Below are 19,495 nucleotides of genomic sequence, written 5' to 3'. Positions count from 1 at the left end.
ACAGCCACATTGTTAGAATATATTTACACGCAGATTTGTTGGAAAAAATACTGCAACTGTCCCATTAGTCTGAATGGGGCTTGCAGAAACGACCCCATTCAGATGAATGCAAAAGATTCAGCTGTAGAAATTTCTGCATCAATTTTGAAGTGTGTGAATATACCGTTACTTCTAGGAAACAGAAAAAAAAAAGTCTGCACTTCCTGTTGCAGAACAAAAAATAAAAGTATTATTTCTATAAGTAAATGCAGTTTAAGGGTTCAACGTTCGATTCCATTGATGGGTTCCATCAGACCTTTCCGTCAGGGGACCCATAAACGCAAACCAAACAGAAACCATAACTTTCCATTAGCATTACCAAGGATTAAATGGTAATGCTTCCGTTGCTAATATATTCCGTTTGTCTCCGTTCCTTAAGGTTTCAGTTTTTTCGACGGAATCAATAGCACAGTTGTTATCGTTTGGATTGCGTTCATAGGTTCCCCTGACAGAACCCATCAACGTAAAGCGAATGCTGATGTGAACAGTTCCCAACAAATCCATGTTAGGTTTAAGTAAATAATCCACTATTTTCCCTACTATAGGTCTAGAAAGTACCAAGCTTAATCGATCCCCTAATAACGTACGTCTTTTCTCTCTCCTCATCTGCATGTTGTAGATAGATCGTTCCACTCTGTTCTTTGACTGATTCTTCCAACGGCATTAAAAGGTCCTCTAACTCTTTCTGCTGAGAAAGGATAAAGTCCAATTCTTGATCCAACCTAAAGAAAATATAAAAGGTCCATAAAACCCTTTTATTAGGTGGTTAGTAAAACATGGCACAAAATATTTGGGGAGACAAACCATGCTCTAGAATGCCTTGCTACAGTGTGTGAACAGGATTTATCTAAATCTCAATGGCTATATAGAAGGCTAGGTTCACACCACATTTTTGCATCCAGTTTCAAAAGGTACAGGATTTTTTATTCTGAAAATTTACCATTTAAAATGTATGCAACAGCACAAAAAAAAATAAAATGATGCAGGCTCATTTTTTCTGTCCTGTTCTAGACAGATCTAATTCTTTGTACAATAGAAGTCAATAGTAATATGACGCAACAGGATAGGCATCCTGTTTTAAAGACTATGTAAACGTTTTTTGTTTTTTTTTTAAAATAAAAAAGGTCAGTGTGATTAGTGCAACTTTATAAATTAGTTTAGTTTGAGTTACAGCTGCTCTGTATTCTCAATGCAGAGCAGCTGTATCGTTCTCTAAGACCTGAACCAGTCAGTCCCGCGGACCTGACGGGAACAGGATTTAGCACGCAATACAGCTGTATCTCAAAAAGTAAAAATAATTTTTAATAAAAACTAAATTATAAAGTTGCACTAATCGCACTGACCTTTTTATTTAAAAGAAAAAATGCATTTCAAAAGGTTTACATAGCGTTTAAAAGGTACTTTTTTTAATCTTGAAAAAAACACATTTCAAAAGAATGCAAAAACGTGGCGTGAATGGGGCCTTGCATCTGTAAATTATTGCATCTAGCTATAAAATATTTTCTGATCATTTTAGAATCAGAGAAAGACTGAAAGTTAAAATAAAATTAAAATGGGGGCAGGTTTATTTATGTATTTACACCACCTGGGCCAAATGCCATATTTATTAAGTACTTGTGACACTTTTTTCCCAACACAAACGTATTGGAGAAATTAGGTGGGGCTTCAGAGTTCCCAGAATATTACTCATTTATTAGAGAGGTCCCATCTGGCATTATTTGCCAGGTGGTGGGGGGGGGTGGTAGAGATTGGTGCACCATTCGTGCAGCAGGTTAATAATAAACCTCACCAAATACGTATATATCAAAAGGTGCGAGCACCAGCCAAACTGACATTGTTTAAGTTGGTCATAAACTTACCTTAATGTTTTCTGCAGTGGACTACAAATAGATTGCAATATAAGAAAAAGCTATTTGAAGAAGTGCAATAAAAAAAAAAAAAATGGTTGTGGCAGTCAGTATATGCTCAAAGCATTGTTCACCCTGTTTTTACATTTCAATCATAGGAGAGGAGACAGGGTCATGTTTAAGAATATTTCATTCCTTTTAAACTTTCTATAGTGACAATTCCGCAGCTCATAGGTACACATACTGTGGCAATGTTCATAGGGGTGTGTCGGGGGTGTGGGTGGGGGGGGGGGTAATTGAATATTGGATGAGAACACACAGTGGCAGAGATTTAGAAGAACTAAATGGTTGCTACGTGCAACACCTTGACTTTGCTCGTTTTTATAAATCTGCCCTATTCTGTATAAACTTTTTGCATATCTTGTAGAATTAAAGCCAGTCTCTCATTTCTAATAAAAAAATATAAGAGAAAATCAGAAGGATCAAAGTGAAGAAAAGCTGTAAATGAAATAGATTGATATTGCATGCCAATACAAACTAGAAAAACTGAAATTCCGGACAGAGAGAAAAGGTGGCTCCTTGTATGGCGATTAGCATTTCCCGAAATATCACAGGCCTTATGTTACATACAGGATGAGTACTGTATTTTTCGGACTATAGAACGCACTGGACCATAAGACACACCGCTAATTTGTAGCATAAAAGTGGAGAAAAAAGGGTTCGCCTTTAACTTTACACTTCCTGGGTAATATTCAGACAATAGGGTACCACATTGCCCCAATACAATGCCAGCTAGGGTCCCAATACAATACCAGCCACAGTGGCCCAATACAATGCCAGCCACAGTGGCCCAATACAATGCCAGCCACAGTGCCCCAATGCCAGCCACATTGGCCCAATAGAATGTCAGCCACAGTGCCCCAATGCCAGCCACATTGGCCCAATAGAATGTCAGCCACAGAAATACAAGATATTGGCAGCTATAGTGCGCTCACCCTCCCCTGAACTCATCAGACAGAGATGTGGAGAAGCAGGGGTTAATGGTGTTGAATCTGCACTTCTTGCTGCTCTGTACATAGGAGGGGACGTGGCTAGAATGTCCATGCAGATCAGCACCTGCATAGATTTACTGTGCTGTGTGTACAATTGTCTGTTATTTGCTCGCTGAACAGTAAGGCCCTGTTCACACGGAGTTTTTTGACACGTTTTTTGACGCGGAAAACGCGTCGGAAAACGCGCCAAAAACGACCCAAAATGACTCCCATTGATTTCAATGGGAGACGGAGGCGTTTTTTTACCGCGAGTAAAAAAAACGCCTCGCGGCAAAAAGAAGGGACATGACCCTTCTTGATGCGGTTTCCGCGTCCAAAACCGCATTGAAAGCAATGGGGACACGTCAAAAAACACCTCGAACTAGTGAGGTGTTTTCTGACGAGTATATTGCCGAGTGTTTTGCAGGAGTCGTCTCCTGCTGCTAGTCCAGCCCAGCAAGGGGCTGTCATTTCCTGTCTGCTCGTGGAGCCTGAAAAACATCGTGGACAGAACTCAGGGATACAGAAAACCCAAGTCCTGCATCCAAATCGAATACAAGTAAGTGCAATTGCTCCTATGTTCCATACATGCTATACATGTATGGAGCTGTGCATTTTTTTTTTTAGAATTTTTTTTTTAATTTTTTTTTCTGATTTTTTTTTCTGATTTTTTTTTTAGATTTTTTTTTTCAATTTTTTTATTTTTAATTTTTTAATTTTGTTATGCAGTTGTTCATGTATGTCATCTCTTTTTTATTTTTTTTTAACATTTCAGGAACAGAAATGACGACAGCAGAGGTGTACCACCGAATGGACATTGATGTTGGGAAATTGATTCAAGAAGTAAGTATACTTTTTTTTTTTAATGTGGGCCTGTTCACATCAGCGTGGTTTCCGCTGAGGGGTTCCGTCGGTGCTTTCAGTCAGGGGAACCCCTCAACGGAAAGGCAAGTGTGAAGTGGTGACAGATCCGTTGCTAATGGTTTCTGTTTGTCCCCGTTGTGCAAAGGGTTCTGTCGTTTCGACTGAACCAATACCGCAGTGTAGGGAATCCCATTAGCAACGGATCCATCAGCATTGAAGTCAATGATGATGCAAACAGAAAACAATGTTTTTTTTAATGTGGGCCTGTTCACATCAGCGTGGTTTCTGCTGAGGGGTTCCGTCGGTGCTTTCAGTCAGGGGAACCCCTCAACGGAAAGGCAAGTGTGAAGTAAGTTCCGTTTGCATCACCATTCATTTCAATGGTGACAGATCCGTTGACAGAAGGATGTCAGGCTGGGTTCACACGACCATGTTACGTCCGTAATGTACGGAACGTATTTCAGCCGGAAGACCCGGACCGAAGACAGTGCAGGGAGCCGGGCTCCTAGCATCATAGTGATGTACGACGCTAGGAGTCCCTGCCTCGCTGCAGGACAACTGTCCCGTACTGAAAACATGATTACAGTACGGGACAGTAGTTCCACGCAGAGGCAGGGACTCCTAGCGTCGTACATAACTATGATGCTAGGAGCCCGGCTCCCTGCACTGTCTTCGGTCCGGGTCTTCCGGCCGAAATACGTTCCGTACATTATGTACGTAACATGGTTGTGTGAACCCAGCCTCATGCGTGTGAAAACCTCGGCAAAAACCGCCTGGAAAACCGCCTCAAAAACCACGTCAAAAACCACGTCAAAAACCACATCAAACATGAAAACCTCCAGGGTCAGTTTTTACAGGAGGAATTTTCCTCCTGCAAAAAACTCCGTGTGAACAGGGCCTAAGATTACAGAATTGTGTGTGTAAGATGCGACACTTCAGTGAGCAGGTAACAGATTCTTTACACATGGCACAGGACCTGCTGCTCCCATAACAGCGCACTGCAAGGACCTTTGAAGCACCGAGCTCAGTGTCCTGCTTCTTCATACACGGATTGCCTTCAGGATATAACACGCAGACAAACATTACAGCTCAGTTTCTAGGGAAAAAAAAGCAGCGTCTTATAGTCCGAAAAATACGGTACTTACTGAAAGTTGATCATTTCCATGGTCTTACCTCTTCTGATCCAATTTTACCTTCTCCATCTCTCGATGTAATGCGGTAATCTGACAACATAAAGCAATTATACATTAGATGGCTACAGAGGCTATTACCATTCACTAGAACCTCTAATGCGTTCATGTCTTACCCTTTCTCCATTGTGGATCAGTGTTCGGTCCCAGGCATTAACTTGTGTGGCTTGTTGCAAAAAATGTTTTTCTTGATCCTCAAGCTCCAAACTCCATTTGTTGATAAGGTTCTCCAGTTGAGCATAGTTCATAACAGCAGGGGTACTACTATGAGCAGAAAAACATTACATTAGGCTCTGGTAACGTCTGCGTTACAATTTTCTGTTGCACGCACCCAGCATGCAGCGCTTTTTTACTGTGACAAAGCGAATTCAAGTCTGGCCTTTGACGATGCACGTCTTATATATGTAGGTACAGCTGGTACTGATCATTACATAGAAGTTACTGCAGTGTGCACACTATGGGTAGATTTATTATTATTACTGGCATTTCATACATCAGTTAATATAAAGATAGCTGAAGTGAGATGCATCAAATATATTAAGAGGCACACACTTCTTATTAAATTAGGAATATGTTGAGCCCCTTTACGAGGATCCGCTTACATTTTAGAAAAGCGCCTTGGGCAACCTTAATGCATCAAAAGTCGAAATTTTTTGCACAAACTGCGACTAGATGCATTTGCAGCTTTTCTACTTCAGAAAACTTTAATAAAAAAAGTTTATATTTCCAACGTCTTAACCAGTTAGTGACAGTCAATATGCCTTTTCACGGCGACCACTAACCGGCATTATTTCGATGCATACGCCTTTTCACGGAGCTGCATCAGAATAAAACAGCATCGCCGGAAGCAGTTACAGCTCCCTGCTCCCAGCTACCGAAGGTAGCTGAGGGCTTGGAGTAGGGCGGATTGAAATCCACAGGTTTAACCACCTAAGCGGGGTGCCAGTGGCTTCTATGGCACTTCTATGGTGGCTTCTTAGGCATGGCCTAACAGATGACTGTCAGTTTTACACCGACAGGCAATACTACACGCCAGTGTATTATAAAAGTGATATAAAAAAAAAAAATCGCATAGTAAAGTCCCCTAGTGGGACTAAAACAAAAAAAAAAACTTAAAGAAAAAGATTAAATAAAAGTTTACAATAAATAAAAGTCCCAAGTAAGAAAAAATGATAAACACACTTTTTCCCCTTACACAACACTTTACTATGCAAAAAAAACAAAACCGTTACACATATTTGGTATCGCCGCATTCATAATGACCCAAACTATAAAGCCATTATATTATTTAACCCGCTCGGCAAACACATAAAAAAATAAAATAAAAAACAATCCCAGAAATGCAGTTTTCTGTTCATCCAGCCCTAAAAAAAAAAAATTTATAAAATGTGATCGAAAAGTTGCATGTACTCCAAAACAGTACCAATAAAAAATACAGGTCATCCCGCAAAAAAAAGCCCTCACACAGCTGCATCAGCGGAAAAATAAAAAAAAGTTATGGCTCTTCAAATATGGAGAAACAAACTAAATTTATTTAGAAAAATAAGCGTTTTTACTGTGTAAAAGTAGTAAAACATAAGAAAACGATATAAATCGGTTACCGTCGCAATCGGAACGACCCGCTGAATAAACTTATTGCTGTATTTTATTTGTACCGCAGGGTAAACGGCTCAAATTTAGGATGCGAAAGTGTGGAAAAAAAATTCTGATTTTTTTTCTTCTATTCCCCTCAAAAAATAATAATAAAAGTTTCACATTTTCAAGAAAATATCAAAAGCCTTTTTTTTTTTTTTTTTTTTTTAGTGACTGGTTCAGTTCTGAAGTGGCTTTGAGGGCCTTATATATTAGAAACCCCCATAAGTCATCCAATTTTAAAAACTGCACCCCTCAATGTATTCAAAACAGCACTTACATTTTTTTATATTTTTTTAGAAAATCCATATTAATCCATTTTTTTTCTGTAACAAAGAAGGTTTTACAAAACATGCCCAACTCAATATTTATTGCCCAGAATCTGCAGTTTTTAGAAACATCCCACATGTGGCCCTAGTGTGGTAATAAATTGAAACACCGGTCTCAGAAGTAAAGGAGCACCTCGTAGTTTTTTGGGCCTCTTTTTTATTAGAATATAGGCATCATGTCGGGTGTTTGAAAGTCCTGTGGGGTCAAAACAGTGGAAACACCCCCAAAAAGACACCATTTGGCAAACTACACTCCTCAGGGAATTTATAGAGGGGTATAGTGAGCATTTTGACCCAACCGTTTTTTTGCTGAATTTAGTGGAATTAGACCGTGAAAATTAAAATCTTAATTTTTTTCCAATAAAACGTAACCCCTTCCCGCTCAGCGACGTACTATTCCGTCGCGCTAACCAATACGTTCGCGCTCAGCGACGGAATAGTACGTCGCGGGAGTAACGGCCATTTCGGCCGTCCTCCCGACAAATGCAGGAGCTGTGACAGCTCCTACAGCGGGGACCGATCGCTGTGTCCCCGCTGATTAACCCCTGAAAAGCCGTGTTCAATAGTGAACTGTCACAGCTCCTACAGCGGGGACCGATCGCTGTGTCCCCGCTGATTAACCCCTGAAAAGCCGTGTTCAATAGTGATCACGGCTTTTTATGGGTTAAGCTACAATCGCCAGCCTGCTACGCGATAGCGGCTGGCGATGGTGGCTATGGCAACCGGACACCAAACAATGGCGTCCGGCTCTGCCATCGACGGAAGCCTAGTGGGTCCTGACGAAGTCAGGACCCACTATGCTTGCTGTCAGTGAGTAGCTGACAGCTCTAATACACTGCACTACGCATGTAGTGCAGTGTATTAGAATAGCGATCAGGGCCTCCTGCCCTCATGTCCCCTAGTGGGACAAAGTAATAAAGTAAAAAAAAAAGTTAAAAAAAAAAAAGGTGTAAAAATAAGAAAATAAAAGTTTTAAAAGTAATAAAAGCAAAAATCCCCCCTTTTCCCTCATCAGTCCTTTATTATTAATAAAAATATATAAACAAACAAATAAACTATACATAATTGGTATCGCCGCGTCCGTAACGGCCTGAACTCCAAAATTATTTCATTATTTATCCCGCACGGTGAACGGCGTAAAAGAAAATAATAATAAACCGTACCACAATCACAATTGTTTGGTCACTTCACCTCCCAAAAAATTGAATAAAAAGACATCAAAAAGTCGCATGTACCTAAAAATGGTACTGATCGAAACTACAGTTCGTTACGCAAAAAATAAGTCCTCGCACGGCTTTCTTGATGGAAAAATAAAAACGTTATGGCTCTTAGAATAAGGTAACAAAAAAGTGAATGATTTTTTACAAAAAGTATTTTACTGTGCAAACGCCATAAGACATAAAAAAAAACTATAAACATCTGGTATCGCCATAATCGTATCGCCCCGCAGAATAAAGTGAATGTGTCATTTATAGCGCACGGTGCACACTGTAAAAAAAATAGAATAAAAAAACAATAGTAGAATTGCTGTTTTTTAGTCACCACTCCACCTAAAAATAGAATAAAAACTGATCAAAAAGTCACATGCACCCCATTAAAAATGCAATGAATTCCTCAAGGGGTCTAGTTTTCAAAATGGGGTCACTTTTGGGGGTTTTCCACTGTTTTGGCACCACAAGACCTCTTCAAACCGGACATGGTGCCTAATAAAAAGGAGGCCTCAAAATCCACTAGGCGCTCCTTTGCTTCTGAGGCCGGTGCTTCAGTCCATTACCGCACTAGGGCCAAATGTGGGATATTTCTCAAAACTGCAGAATCTGGGCAATACGTACTGAGTTGCGTTTCTCTGGTAAAACCTTTTGTGTTATAAAAAAAAATGGTATAAAGAGGATTTTCTGACAAAAAAAAATATGTAAATTTCACCTCTACTTTGCTCTAAATTCCTGTGAAACACCTAAAGGGTTCATAAACTTTCTAAATGCTGTTGTGAATACTTTGAGGGGTCCAGTTTCTAAAATGGGGTGTTTCATAGGGGTTTCTAATATATAGGTCCATCAAAGCAACTTCAGAACTGAACTAGAACCTAAAAAAATAAATTAGGCAATACTTCGCTTCTTACATTATACTGATAATGAGCCGTGCCCACCCCGAGATAACCCCACTTTTGACCGTTTGTATAAAAGGAGACCCCTATCAGACCGTTTCAGTGCCCGGTTTTCCCAAGCATACACCCCCGAGAAGTGTATTTCTATTGATGAGTCCTTGGTGGATTTTAATGGGAGGGTTCAATTCTGCGAGTACCTGCTGGGTAAGAAGGCAAGGTATGGCGTGAAGATGTATGAGCTGTGCGAGAGTGCATCAGGGTATACCTACAGGTTTAGGATATATGAAGGGAAGGACACCAGTATTCAGCCCCCAGAATGCCCCCCCTTACTGGGAATCAATGCAAAAATTGTGTGGGATTTGGTGCACCCACTGCTGGACCAGGGTTACCACCTCTACCTGGATAATTTTTATACCGGTGTCCCACTCTTCAACTGCCTCGCTTCCAGTCCTGTGGCATGCGGCACTGCTAGAAGAAATCTGAGAGGCCTCCCTAAGACTCTGCAGGGCAAACAAGGGGTGAGCGCAGGGCACATTCTAGCAGCAACAAGTACAAGGACAAGAGAGATGTCACACCAGTACCCATGTACCTGTACGAGGTACCAGTAGAGACCCCCAAACCAGACTGCATCCTGGGCTACAATAGGTACATGGGAGGGGTGGACTTGTCAGATCAAGTCCTGACACCCTACAGCACCTTGCGGTGTGGTATAACAAGCTGGCCGGGCACATCATACAGATGGCATTGTACAATGTGTACGTGCTACGTCGATGTACAGGCCAGAGGGGAACTTTCCTGGAATTTCCAGAGGTGGTTATCAAGAACCTAATCTTTAGGGACCAGGAAGGGGGGGCACCCAGTACTTCTGGAAGCGGGGCCACACACATCGTACCAGGGCAACACTTTCCAGGAGAAGTTCCCCAAACTGGCAAGAAGGGAAAAAGTCAAAAGAGGTGCATAGGCGTAGGCCTATGGATCCCGGGCTCGGGAGATGAAGCTGGGAACCTTGCAAATGTACCTGGGCGCCATTAGGTCCACATACGGCCTGCTCAATCTGGCACAAACCTAGTCAAAAGACTTCCTGGAGGAGGGACCACTACCCGAGATCTACCCGTTTGCGACTTAGGAAGTCTGCAAGCCATTTGTTGACCCCTGAAAGGCGTACTGCTGATCAATCACTCGAGGGCTCGACTGACAGCCACAGGAAGAAGGATTCGTTGATTGAAAGTGTCCGGAGTACCGTTCCACCGGGAGAGGATCGCCCACTGAAAAAGGAGAGTGTGGCACTGCGCGAAGGGAATGGCCTCAAACCAGGGCCACCATGGTCTCAAGGACCATTATAAGAAGCTGGAGGCGGTCTGTGCAGCGGCCCGCAATGAGCGAATCCCTTTCTGAAGGACAGACCAGGAAGAAACACCCTCACTGAGTGTCGAAGGCCACGCTAAGGAATACAATATGTTGGGATGGGAACAGGCAAGATTTTGAAGCGTTTGGTAATCCAGCTGAACCGGCACAAGGTGTCCAGAGTGATCTGCAGTGCAGTCACATTGTCCTCCCTGGAAGGAGACTTAATCAAGATATTGTCCAGGTAAGGGGTGACCGACACAGCCCTGGTCCGAAAGAGCGCCATCACCACAGACTTTTGTTGAAAGGATTTTTGTTGAAAGCTCTCAGGGCTGTTGCCAGTCCAAACGAAAAAGAGACACAAACCGGTAATGGTGAGGAGGCACTGCAAAGCACAGAAAACGCTGGTGTCGCTGGCAAATAGGAACATGCAAATATGCAACCTTGACGTCTGAGGAAAGTACTTCCCCCTGTTCCATAGAAGCGATGACTGATTGGAGGATTCCATGCGGAAATTGCAAGCGTTGACGTACTCGGTGAGACTATTGAGGTCTAGGATGTGTCTAACCGAGCAGTCTCTTAATACATCAAAAAGTTTTGAGTAATACCCTCAAAATCTTTGTGTCGAGGGCACAAAGATTGACTCATTGAGTTAATTGCTCAAAAAAGGCGGCCCCCTGGAGGAAGACTTCGATTTTGTATCCAGAAGATACCACTCCCTGAACCAAGGCATCTGAACTGTGGGAAAGTCAGACATCCTTGAAGTATAGAAGTCTGCCCCCAGCTTAATTGAGTGGGGGCGCACCTTCAGGCGGAGTTGAGCTTCTCAGGTCCAGCCGTGGCAGACTGAGGTCGGGCTCTCCAGGAGGAGCAAGTCTTAACGGAAGGTTTAGCCTTCTGGTACCGGTGGGGCAGTTGTCTGGAAGATCGAGTGCTGGAAAACCCACAAATTGGCCGAAAACAAGGAACTGCATTCTTGACAGGGCGGTCAGTTTGACCCTGTTCTGGAGGAGGAAAGTGCTATTATCACCAGTAGCTCCATAGATGATCTCGTCTAGTTTGTCCCGAAGAGACGGGAACCTGAAAAAGGAAGCACGGTCAGGGCCACTTGAGGGCTGTATCTGCAGACCAACCATTCAGCCAGGTCATTTTGCATATAGCAATGTTAGAGGCTGAAGCACGAGCCACTAGAGGAGCAGCATCAAAAGAAGCCTCGCAGAGATACTTGGAAGCATTAGAGAGAAGGAGAAATCAACCATTTCCTCCTGAGAAGCCGCAGAGAGGAGGCCATGACGGAGTTGTGTGCCCATTCAGTGGTAGCTGTGCTGCCCCAGGTCGAGGTAAAGCGTAGTCAGTGGCCTCAAAGGCGAACTTGGCAGAGGACTCCACGCAGCGATTCAGAGAAAGTTGTGTCTGCCATTGGTAAAAGTAGTCGTTTTTGGCCAGAAGGGAAATGGGGTGCTCCTCCGTCGGAGACTTATCAGACTTGGAAGAGACCCCTTCCTAAAAAGGTTACAAAAGATCCAACCAGCAAGAGCGAGTGAACGTCTTGTCCGGTTGTTTCCATTCCTTGCAAACTATGCTGTCAAGCTCAGAATGAGCTGGAAAGACCTTCTAGGACCATTAAAGTTGAAGGAAGGAAATTGAATCAGGCGAAGGAGAAGGTACTGCATCAGTGACCTGTAACATGTCACAGACTGCCTTAATAAGCACTTCAACAGACGTGGACTGTTTGGAAGACCCTTTCTCATCCAAATCAGAAAGTTCCCACTCTGATAAGACCCCCCTGGGTGAGAAGGCACCGGACCTCACCCCTGGTGGGGGAGTTGAGGCACAGGAGGCCAGTAAAAATGAAGTTAGTAGAGTGGACCTAGCCCGTTTTTTGGGCCTGCCTCGTGAGGAAGACATGGACAGAGTTCAGAGGTGGTTGGTCAGAAAGGCGAACCATTATGCCCATCATGGACTGGGTCATGTCCACAAGGTTACAAACGGTCCGAGAATGGGAATGGGCCCAGTACGGGTCAATTCCCACAATACCAGGCATAGGCAATGCTGGGTGTGCAAGTGCCACAGACGCTTGGCCAGGAGGCCAGCATGAATCATAGGGAAGTAGGCTAACCAGAGGAACATTGTGCTGCATTTAGAGCAGACATAACAGACTGTGATAGTTGTTTGGTGAGAAGGCGCTCCACTATGGGCAGACAATACAGTGGAGGGGGGCACCAGATCACACACGCTATGTTAAAGGATGGGGGTGAGATGGCTAATGAGTCCAACCAGGTCCAGCACACTTTGGTCAGCTAGGGAAAATACTCCTAAAGTGAGAAAAAAAAAAACCTTTCAGGTAATGAGGGCTAGGGCACCTGTAGTGAGAAAAGGCCAGTCTTACCCATTTACTGGAATGTGTGCGCTATCCTAACGGCAAAAAGACACAGTCAGGAGGTCCTGTGTTCCCAGCAGAATCAGCAGTGAGGGAGGATGTGCCATGCCCCAAAACCGCTGTGATTGGCCGCCAGCGGTCATGTGCAGCCAATCGGATAGAAGCTGAATCCCCATGGTTGAGAGTTATGCAAACATTCCCACCAAAGCTCCCTGGTGCTTGTTTTTGGTGAAAAATGATTATGGTAATTATTATTAGTGGACTATAAGGGTGCCCATGTACAGAAGGCATTGCTTGCATGAACAGCCCAACAGCTTTGTGTTGTTGAAGCCATTTTATTATATAATTAGGATACTGAAGATATTTACATGGTACGCCATAGCAGCTGCCTATATAGAGTGAATACGAATAGGGCACTAAATTGTTTGTAGTGTCTATGGCAACCAAATGACAGGTTTGTCCTGGGTAAGCTGTATAATTCATAAATCTAGTGTGTGCATGATATTATGCCAGTGCATCTTATGCCTGTAGTACAGTACACAGATAAGTCATCACCAACTGCAACTAATCAATACGTAGTGTCAATAATTATATTTCCATATGGGAGGGGGGGGGGTGGTCAGCAGACCGTAGTGCTGCCTTCTGCTTACCTTACAGGTGCCGGGCCAGAAGTAATACTCTGGACTGCTCCAGTAGTCTGTGGCTTACTAGCCAAGGTTGCTGCAAAAGATAACAAATTATTATTGATTGAATATATGCATACATTGCATAATCAAATGTAATGCGGGGAGGGGGGGGGGGTCTTAGAGATAAAGTGACTGAGGCTGCAACGTGGGTGGGTATCTTGGAGGACACGGCTGCCCCATTTGTAAGAGACATACGTGATCTCTGACACCAATACAATCGACGTTTATTGAAACTAGATGACCTGGAGAACCATCAACGCCGCTCCAACCTGCAGATTGTGTGCCTTCCTGAAGAAAGGAAGAAGGTAAGACCCCTGAATCTTTCTTAGAAGTATGGCTCACTACTACATTTTGGAAAAAAAAGTTCTCTCCCACTTTTGCATTTCAGAGAACAGAATCCTTGCCTCACCTGCTCTCCGGGACCCCTCCTAGTACTTTTAAAAATCGCTAAAATGCTCACCTTCCAAAATGCAAAAGTCTTTGTATAACGCCTTGACTTCTCGTTGACTGTTCAGAAAGAGCAAGCTAAATTAACCCCTTAATGACCGCCGATACGTCTTTTTACGGCGGTCATTAGTGGGCTTTATTCTAGAGCGCCGCTATTCTACGTCGCTGCTGTAGAATAAAGTAAACAGAGCAGGGAGCCGTGAAATCTCCCTGCTCTCAGCTGCTAGAGGCAGCTGAGGGCTGGGGGCGTCCCTGCTCTGCCGGGTGAGATCGATATTAGTATCGATCTCACCCGTTTAACCCTTCAGATGCGGTGCACAATAGCGAGCACCGCATCTGAATGGTTTTGGAGAGAGGGAGGGAGCTCCCTCTCATCTCACTGACACCCGGCGATAAAATCGCCGAGTGTCTGTGTCTTCTATGGCAGCCAGGGGTCTAATAAAGACCCCCAGGTCTGCCTGGAGCGAATGCCTGCTAGATCATGCCGCAGGCATGACCTAGCAGATGCCTGTCCGTTTTAAACGGACAGGCAGTAATACACTGCAATACAAAAGTATTGCAGTGTATTATAATAGCGATCGGAGGATAGTGAAGTCCCCTAGTGGGACTAGTAAAAAAAGTTTAATAAAGTTAATTTTAAAAAAAAGTGAAAAAAAAAAAATGAAAAACCCAGCTTTTCCCATTACAAAATGCTTTACTATTAAAAAAAACTACAATAAAGCAAAAAAGTTATACATATTTGGTATCGCCGCGTCCGTAACGACCCCAACTATAAAGCTGTTACATTATTTAACCCGCACTGTGAACGCCGTAAAAAATAAAATAAAAAACAATGGAAAAATTGCTGTTTTCTGTTAATCCTGACTTTAAAAAAATGTGATAAAAAGTGATCAAAAAGTCGCATCTACTCTCAAATTGTACCAATAAAAACTACAAGTCGTCCCGCAAAAAACAAGACCTTATACAGCTATGCCGACGCAAAAATAAAAAAGTTACAGCTCTTTGAATGTGACAATGTAAAAATGTAAAAAATGGCTTGGACATTAGGGCCCAGAATGCAAGCAGGGGGAAGGGGTTAATCACTTCTAAATGCAAACTCAGGGATCTCAATTTCAAATATTTTATGGTGTACCCGTCTAAGCTTAGCGTGGCCCATAACACTGCCCACTTCTCTGGACAAAATTTTCAGCTGGATTGAACAACATGGACTGGATCGCCCTATCCAACATGGGAAAAAAAAACAAAACTCCATGAAGACGCTTAAAGGCTATGTACACCTCTAGATGGAATTTTTCTTATTTTTTTAATATAATGAAATCAATGTGTTTTGTGTTTAATGACTTTTCGAATTGACTTATTAAAAAAAAGTTAAACTTTTCCGATACAGCCTCTATGTATCCTGTATACATAAAAGTTGTATTGTTCTCTCTCAGCCGATTACGTTGGTTAAGCTGGGGGCGGGTACTGTGCGTCTGACACACAGGTTCCAGCTAATATCGATCACATCTAAGTTACATCGAACTTAGAGGTGATTGACATTAGCTGGATCCTGTCTGTCGGAAACAGACAGCATTTTTCCCCAGTCCCTAGAAGCATATATCACAGTCCTCCATAAAGAGGGGAAGGACCTGTCCCTGTGCGACAGTTACTGTCCGATTTCTTTACTTAATGTGGGTGTCAAGTTTTTAGCTAAATTACTAGCAAATAGAAAGAAGACTGTGCTGCCGCTTTTGGTCAATCAGGAACAGGCAGGCTGTGTGTTGGGCGGAGAGGGGAAACATAACACTATTTGCATATTTCATCTACTCCAATACATCAGGTAAAAAAAAAAAAATAATTTATTTGCCTCTCTCCTCAGACCCCGAGGCGGCCTTTGACCGGGTGGATTGGACAGTGGCTCCTTGCCCCCCTCTTTCCAAATTTGTAATGGAACGAGACAGGGATGCCCCCTTTACCTTTCGCCCATACTATGGAAACGTATCCAACGTTTGAGGCAGGAACCTTTATTGGTGGGAATTCAGATTGGGAACAGGATACACACGACTGCTTCTTTTGCCGACAACCTACTAGTGATAACCACTAACCCTTTGACTTCTCTCCCTTACCTTTCTACTTTGTTTGAAGAATTTGGGAAGTGATTGAATTTTTGTTAGGGAACTAACTTCACCACTGAGCAGCTAGTTAGTTACATGGCCGTTCAATTGAAAAATGGGACAGCTAAAGTAGTTCTCATGTGAATCTTATCAGGCTGGAGCTTCTCTTAAAAATAATTTAGTAGTCGAGATGACACGTTCATATTATAAATGGAGTCCTACCTGAAGCCGGAACCGTGGTTGCAATTGAGAAAAGAGAGGGAGCAGATGTTGTAAGACTGGAGCCAAGTCCCAGAGTGCTGGGTGCAGATGTCGTTGAACCTAAAACAGTCATAAATTAAATCATTGTCAAACAGAAAAAGAATAAACCTAATCAATTTGTTTAATTTTTCTGAACACCAAGACATCACTCTCAAAAGGATACCACAGATAAGGCTTTGCAGCAGACTGGACCTATTGTAAAAAGACTGACAATGAACTCTCCTGCAAGCAATTTAATAGCCGTTGCAGGGATGGACATCCTTATTCTGACTAATACTAATTATTCATTTGTCCAGTTGGTAAAAAGGAAATATATTTCTGACAAACTTAAAAGGTAATGACACTTAAAGTACATTATTGCCCAATACCTTGGGATATGCTACTCTTAATGTGAAGCATAAAACTATACAATTGCTGCAAGCATGTGTACCAAATGGACAATGCAATTTTTACCTTTATGAACTCAATGCAAAAACAGGATGTTTTTTTTTTTTTTCTTGAGTATTCACCTTAAAATCCTTTTCTTGTCCAGTTCATTGGGGGGGGGGTGGGGGGGACACAGACCGTGCATATATGCTTTTGCCACTAGGAGGCTTGACACAGAGTTTAAAAAAAAGGGACTCCTCCTACAGGATATACCCTGCCCATAGACACTGAGCTATACCGTCTGTCCGCAAGCAGTAGAAGAGGCAGATACAAGGTAAGATGCAGTAAGTATGTCAAACACTAGAGGGGAATCCCTCAAAATGACAACCGTAATACAAAAAACCTTGAAAATAATTGGGTGGGAGCTGTGTCTCCCAAATGGACTGGGCAAGAAAAGGATTTTACAGTGAGCACTCAAAAAAAACCTGTTTTCTTGTTCATTACATTGGGAGGACCCAGACCGTGGGTTCTAGAGCAGTCCCCAGGGGAATCCGGAGGATCTATTGCTGGAGTCCGCACCCAAGCAAAAATTTGTTCTCTTGAAAGGGGTAGAAAACGTCGACGGCTAGAATGGGAAAACTTCTTGTCTGGGTGCTTCCATTCCTTAAAGACAATAGCCTCCTGTTCTGAGAGGGCAGGGAAAACAGCCTGAGAACATTGGGGCTGAAGAAAAGAAACAGTCAGTGGAAAGAACAGAAGCAGTGACCAGAAGTGTGTCATGGACAGCTATACTTCGCACCTCCACTGAGGTGGGAAGAGAGGTAGAACCCTACTGAATCCAAATCCAATAACTCACCGTCAGACAAAACCTCTCTAGGAGGAAAGGAAGCACCAGACCTGACTTCAGGATCAGAAACACCTTGCCCACATCGGAGAGGTGAAACAGAAGAGGATGGTGAAAAATGAAGGCAAGTGAGACATTTTCTTTTTCCGCTTGCGGGGTGTGTCATGAGGGGAAGACATGGACGGGGAGTAAGAGCACAGGCAGACATGCCACCCCAAATGGTCAGAGTAATGTTCGCCTGGTTATCAACTGTCCGGAAAAAGTGGTTAGCCCATTCGGGAACCACATCCATTATATACCAGGGTTGAGCAACACTGGGGGTGGTAGAGGTGCAGAGGCCAAAGGAATTTGGCTAGGACATCGGCATGCATCACAAAGAAGTAGACTGACCACATGGAAATTTAGTATTGCACTTAGAGAAGGCATAATAAATGTAAAAGGTTGTCTGGTGTGAGTGTTCCCCTTTAGGCGATAGACACGGCAATAGAGAGGGTTACCTAACTCACAATGAAGCAATGAGAAGGAAGAAACAGAAAGCAATTTACTCAAACTAGGTAGCGAGGAGTACTCCTATTTAGGAAGTAATGGCTACTTCACTTTGCGCTGATAGAGAAGTGTACTAACCGAAAACTAGCACAGTAAGGAAAGAGTACGTTCCCTTAGGAAACTAATAGCTCCGGCATATAACCGAGATCGGGCCGTGAAAAACAGTCCGTTTGTCAGAAGGATTTCCTAGGCCCGACCACGGTACAGGTGAACAGGACTCCTTGCATCAGAGACATTCATGATGCTAGGAGTCCCTGCCTTACCACGGAACTGCAGTTCCGAACTGTATCATTTTGTTCAGGTCAGAACAGCAGCTCTGTGGGTAGACAGAAACTCCTAGCATCATAAATGTCTATGATGCAAGGAGTCCCGTAAACATGTACCGTGGTCGGGCACACAAACTGTTTTCACAGCCCGCTCTCAGTCGTGTGCAAGAGCTGTAGTTCAGTGCCTGAAGGCTAGGGCACCTGTAGGGGAATAGAAAAAGCAAAGGTTGATACTACCCACTTCCAAGATGTCAGAAGTCTTCCTGAGACAAGAAGCAGCAGCTCTGTCCAGGGTCCCTGCGTCCCTAGCTGCGCCTGCCCAAATGGAGAGCAGAGCGGAACGCTGAAGCCCCGCCCACGGAGCGCTGCGATTGGCCGCTGGCGGTTCATGTGAGTAGACCAGCTAATCAGGAGAGACACGATTCCCAATGAGAGATAGGAAAAAATAAGCGCGCTAGAGCATCATTGGTGCATATTATAGAAGAGGTCTGGCCCCTGCCTGTGCATTGAAGCGTAAAATGGCGCCACAGCAGTAATGGCACTGCCCATACAGTAAAAAGTAGAGCAGTCGATCAAAAGCGTCAGGGAGCGCAGAGAGGGCTAAGGGATATGCCCCAGGAAATAGGCTGGCGCACCCCCTCATCATTACCACCTTTACCAAGGGGACGCTGTTGGGTGACAGAGGAGCTGACTCTCTTGTCCCGCTTGTATTCAGGGGCAGGTTGGACAATAGTGCATTTGTATATGACACTGTGTGCCCGAATAGGAACACAGGGAGACCCTAGTTCTTTATGATGAAAAGAATTTTAAAAAAAATCTAAGCTAAGACTGAATAGCTCCGGGTCATCTGTGGGCAGGGTATATCCTGTAGGAGGAGTCATGTTTATTTTATAGTATTAAGCCTCCTAGTGGCAACAGCATATACACACAATCTGTGTCCCCCAATGTAACGAACAAGAAAGTTAATTTAGGCGGGCCTAAAAGGCGTCCGGCCGCAGTAAAAAGATGGCGCAGGCTCAGAAGCGGAGCCTGCGACATCAGCCGCACGTGCCCGCTGTATGCTACAGCTGACACCATGCTGTAACGGCAGGGAACAGAGCTAGCTCCGATCCATGCCATTAACCCCTTAGATGCCGCGATCAAAAGCAATCGCGGCATCTTAGTGGTTTGTAGCGATCGGCATAGACACGACGTGATTGTGACGACGCCGATCGTTGCTATGGCAA

At 43.5% G+C, this 19,495-nt stretch overlaps 1 protein-coding gene across 4 annotated transcripts in view; it reads right to left on the bottom strand.

Moving 5' to 3' along the window:
* NUP62CL (nucleoporin 62 C-terminal like) overlaps nucleotides 1–19,495 on the bottom strand; it is an 88,110-nt gene that overhangs the window by 8,870 nt on the left and 59,745 nt on the right. For 3 of the 4 annotated variants that reach the window (XM_075835622.1, XM_075835619.1, XM_075835620.1), the window contains 5 exons: nucleotides 16,209–16,307; nucleotides 13,411–13,480; nucleotides 5,088–5,235; nucleotides 4,955–5,004; nucleotides 627–761 (listed from right to left, as the gene is read on the bottom strand). In XM_075835622.1, coding sequence (XP_075691737.1) covers nucleotides 627–761; nucleotides 4,955–5,004; nucleotides 5,088–5,235; nucleotides 13,411–13,480; nucleotides 16,209–16,307 — 502 coding nt within the window. The remainder of the gene's footprint in view (nucleotides 1–626; nucleotides 762–4,954; nucleotides 5,005–5,087; nucleotides 5,236–13,410; nucleotides 13,481–16,208; nucleotides 16,308–19,495) is intronic. The other variant, XM_075835621.1, reaches the window with a different exon arrangement.

This window comes from Rhinoderma darwinii, chromosome 8 (assembly GCF_050947455.1).
Source record: "Rhinoderma darwinii isolate aRhiDar2 chromosome 8, aRhiDar2.hap1, whole genome shotgun sequence".
Classification (NCBI taxonomy): domain Eukaryota; kingdom Metazoa; phylum Chordata; class Amphibia; order Anura; family Rhinodermatidae; genus Rhinoderma; species Rhinoderma darwinii.
This window is presented reverse-complemented; position numbering and strand designations above follow the sequence as displayed.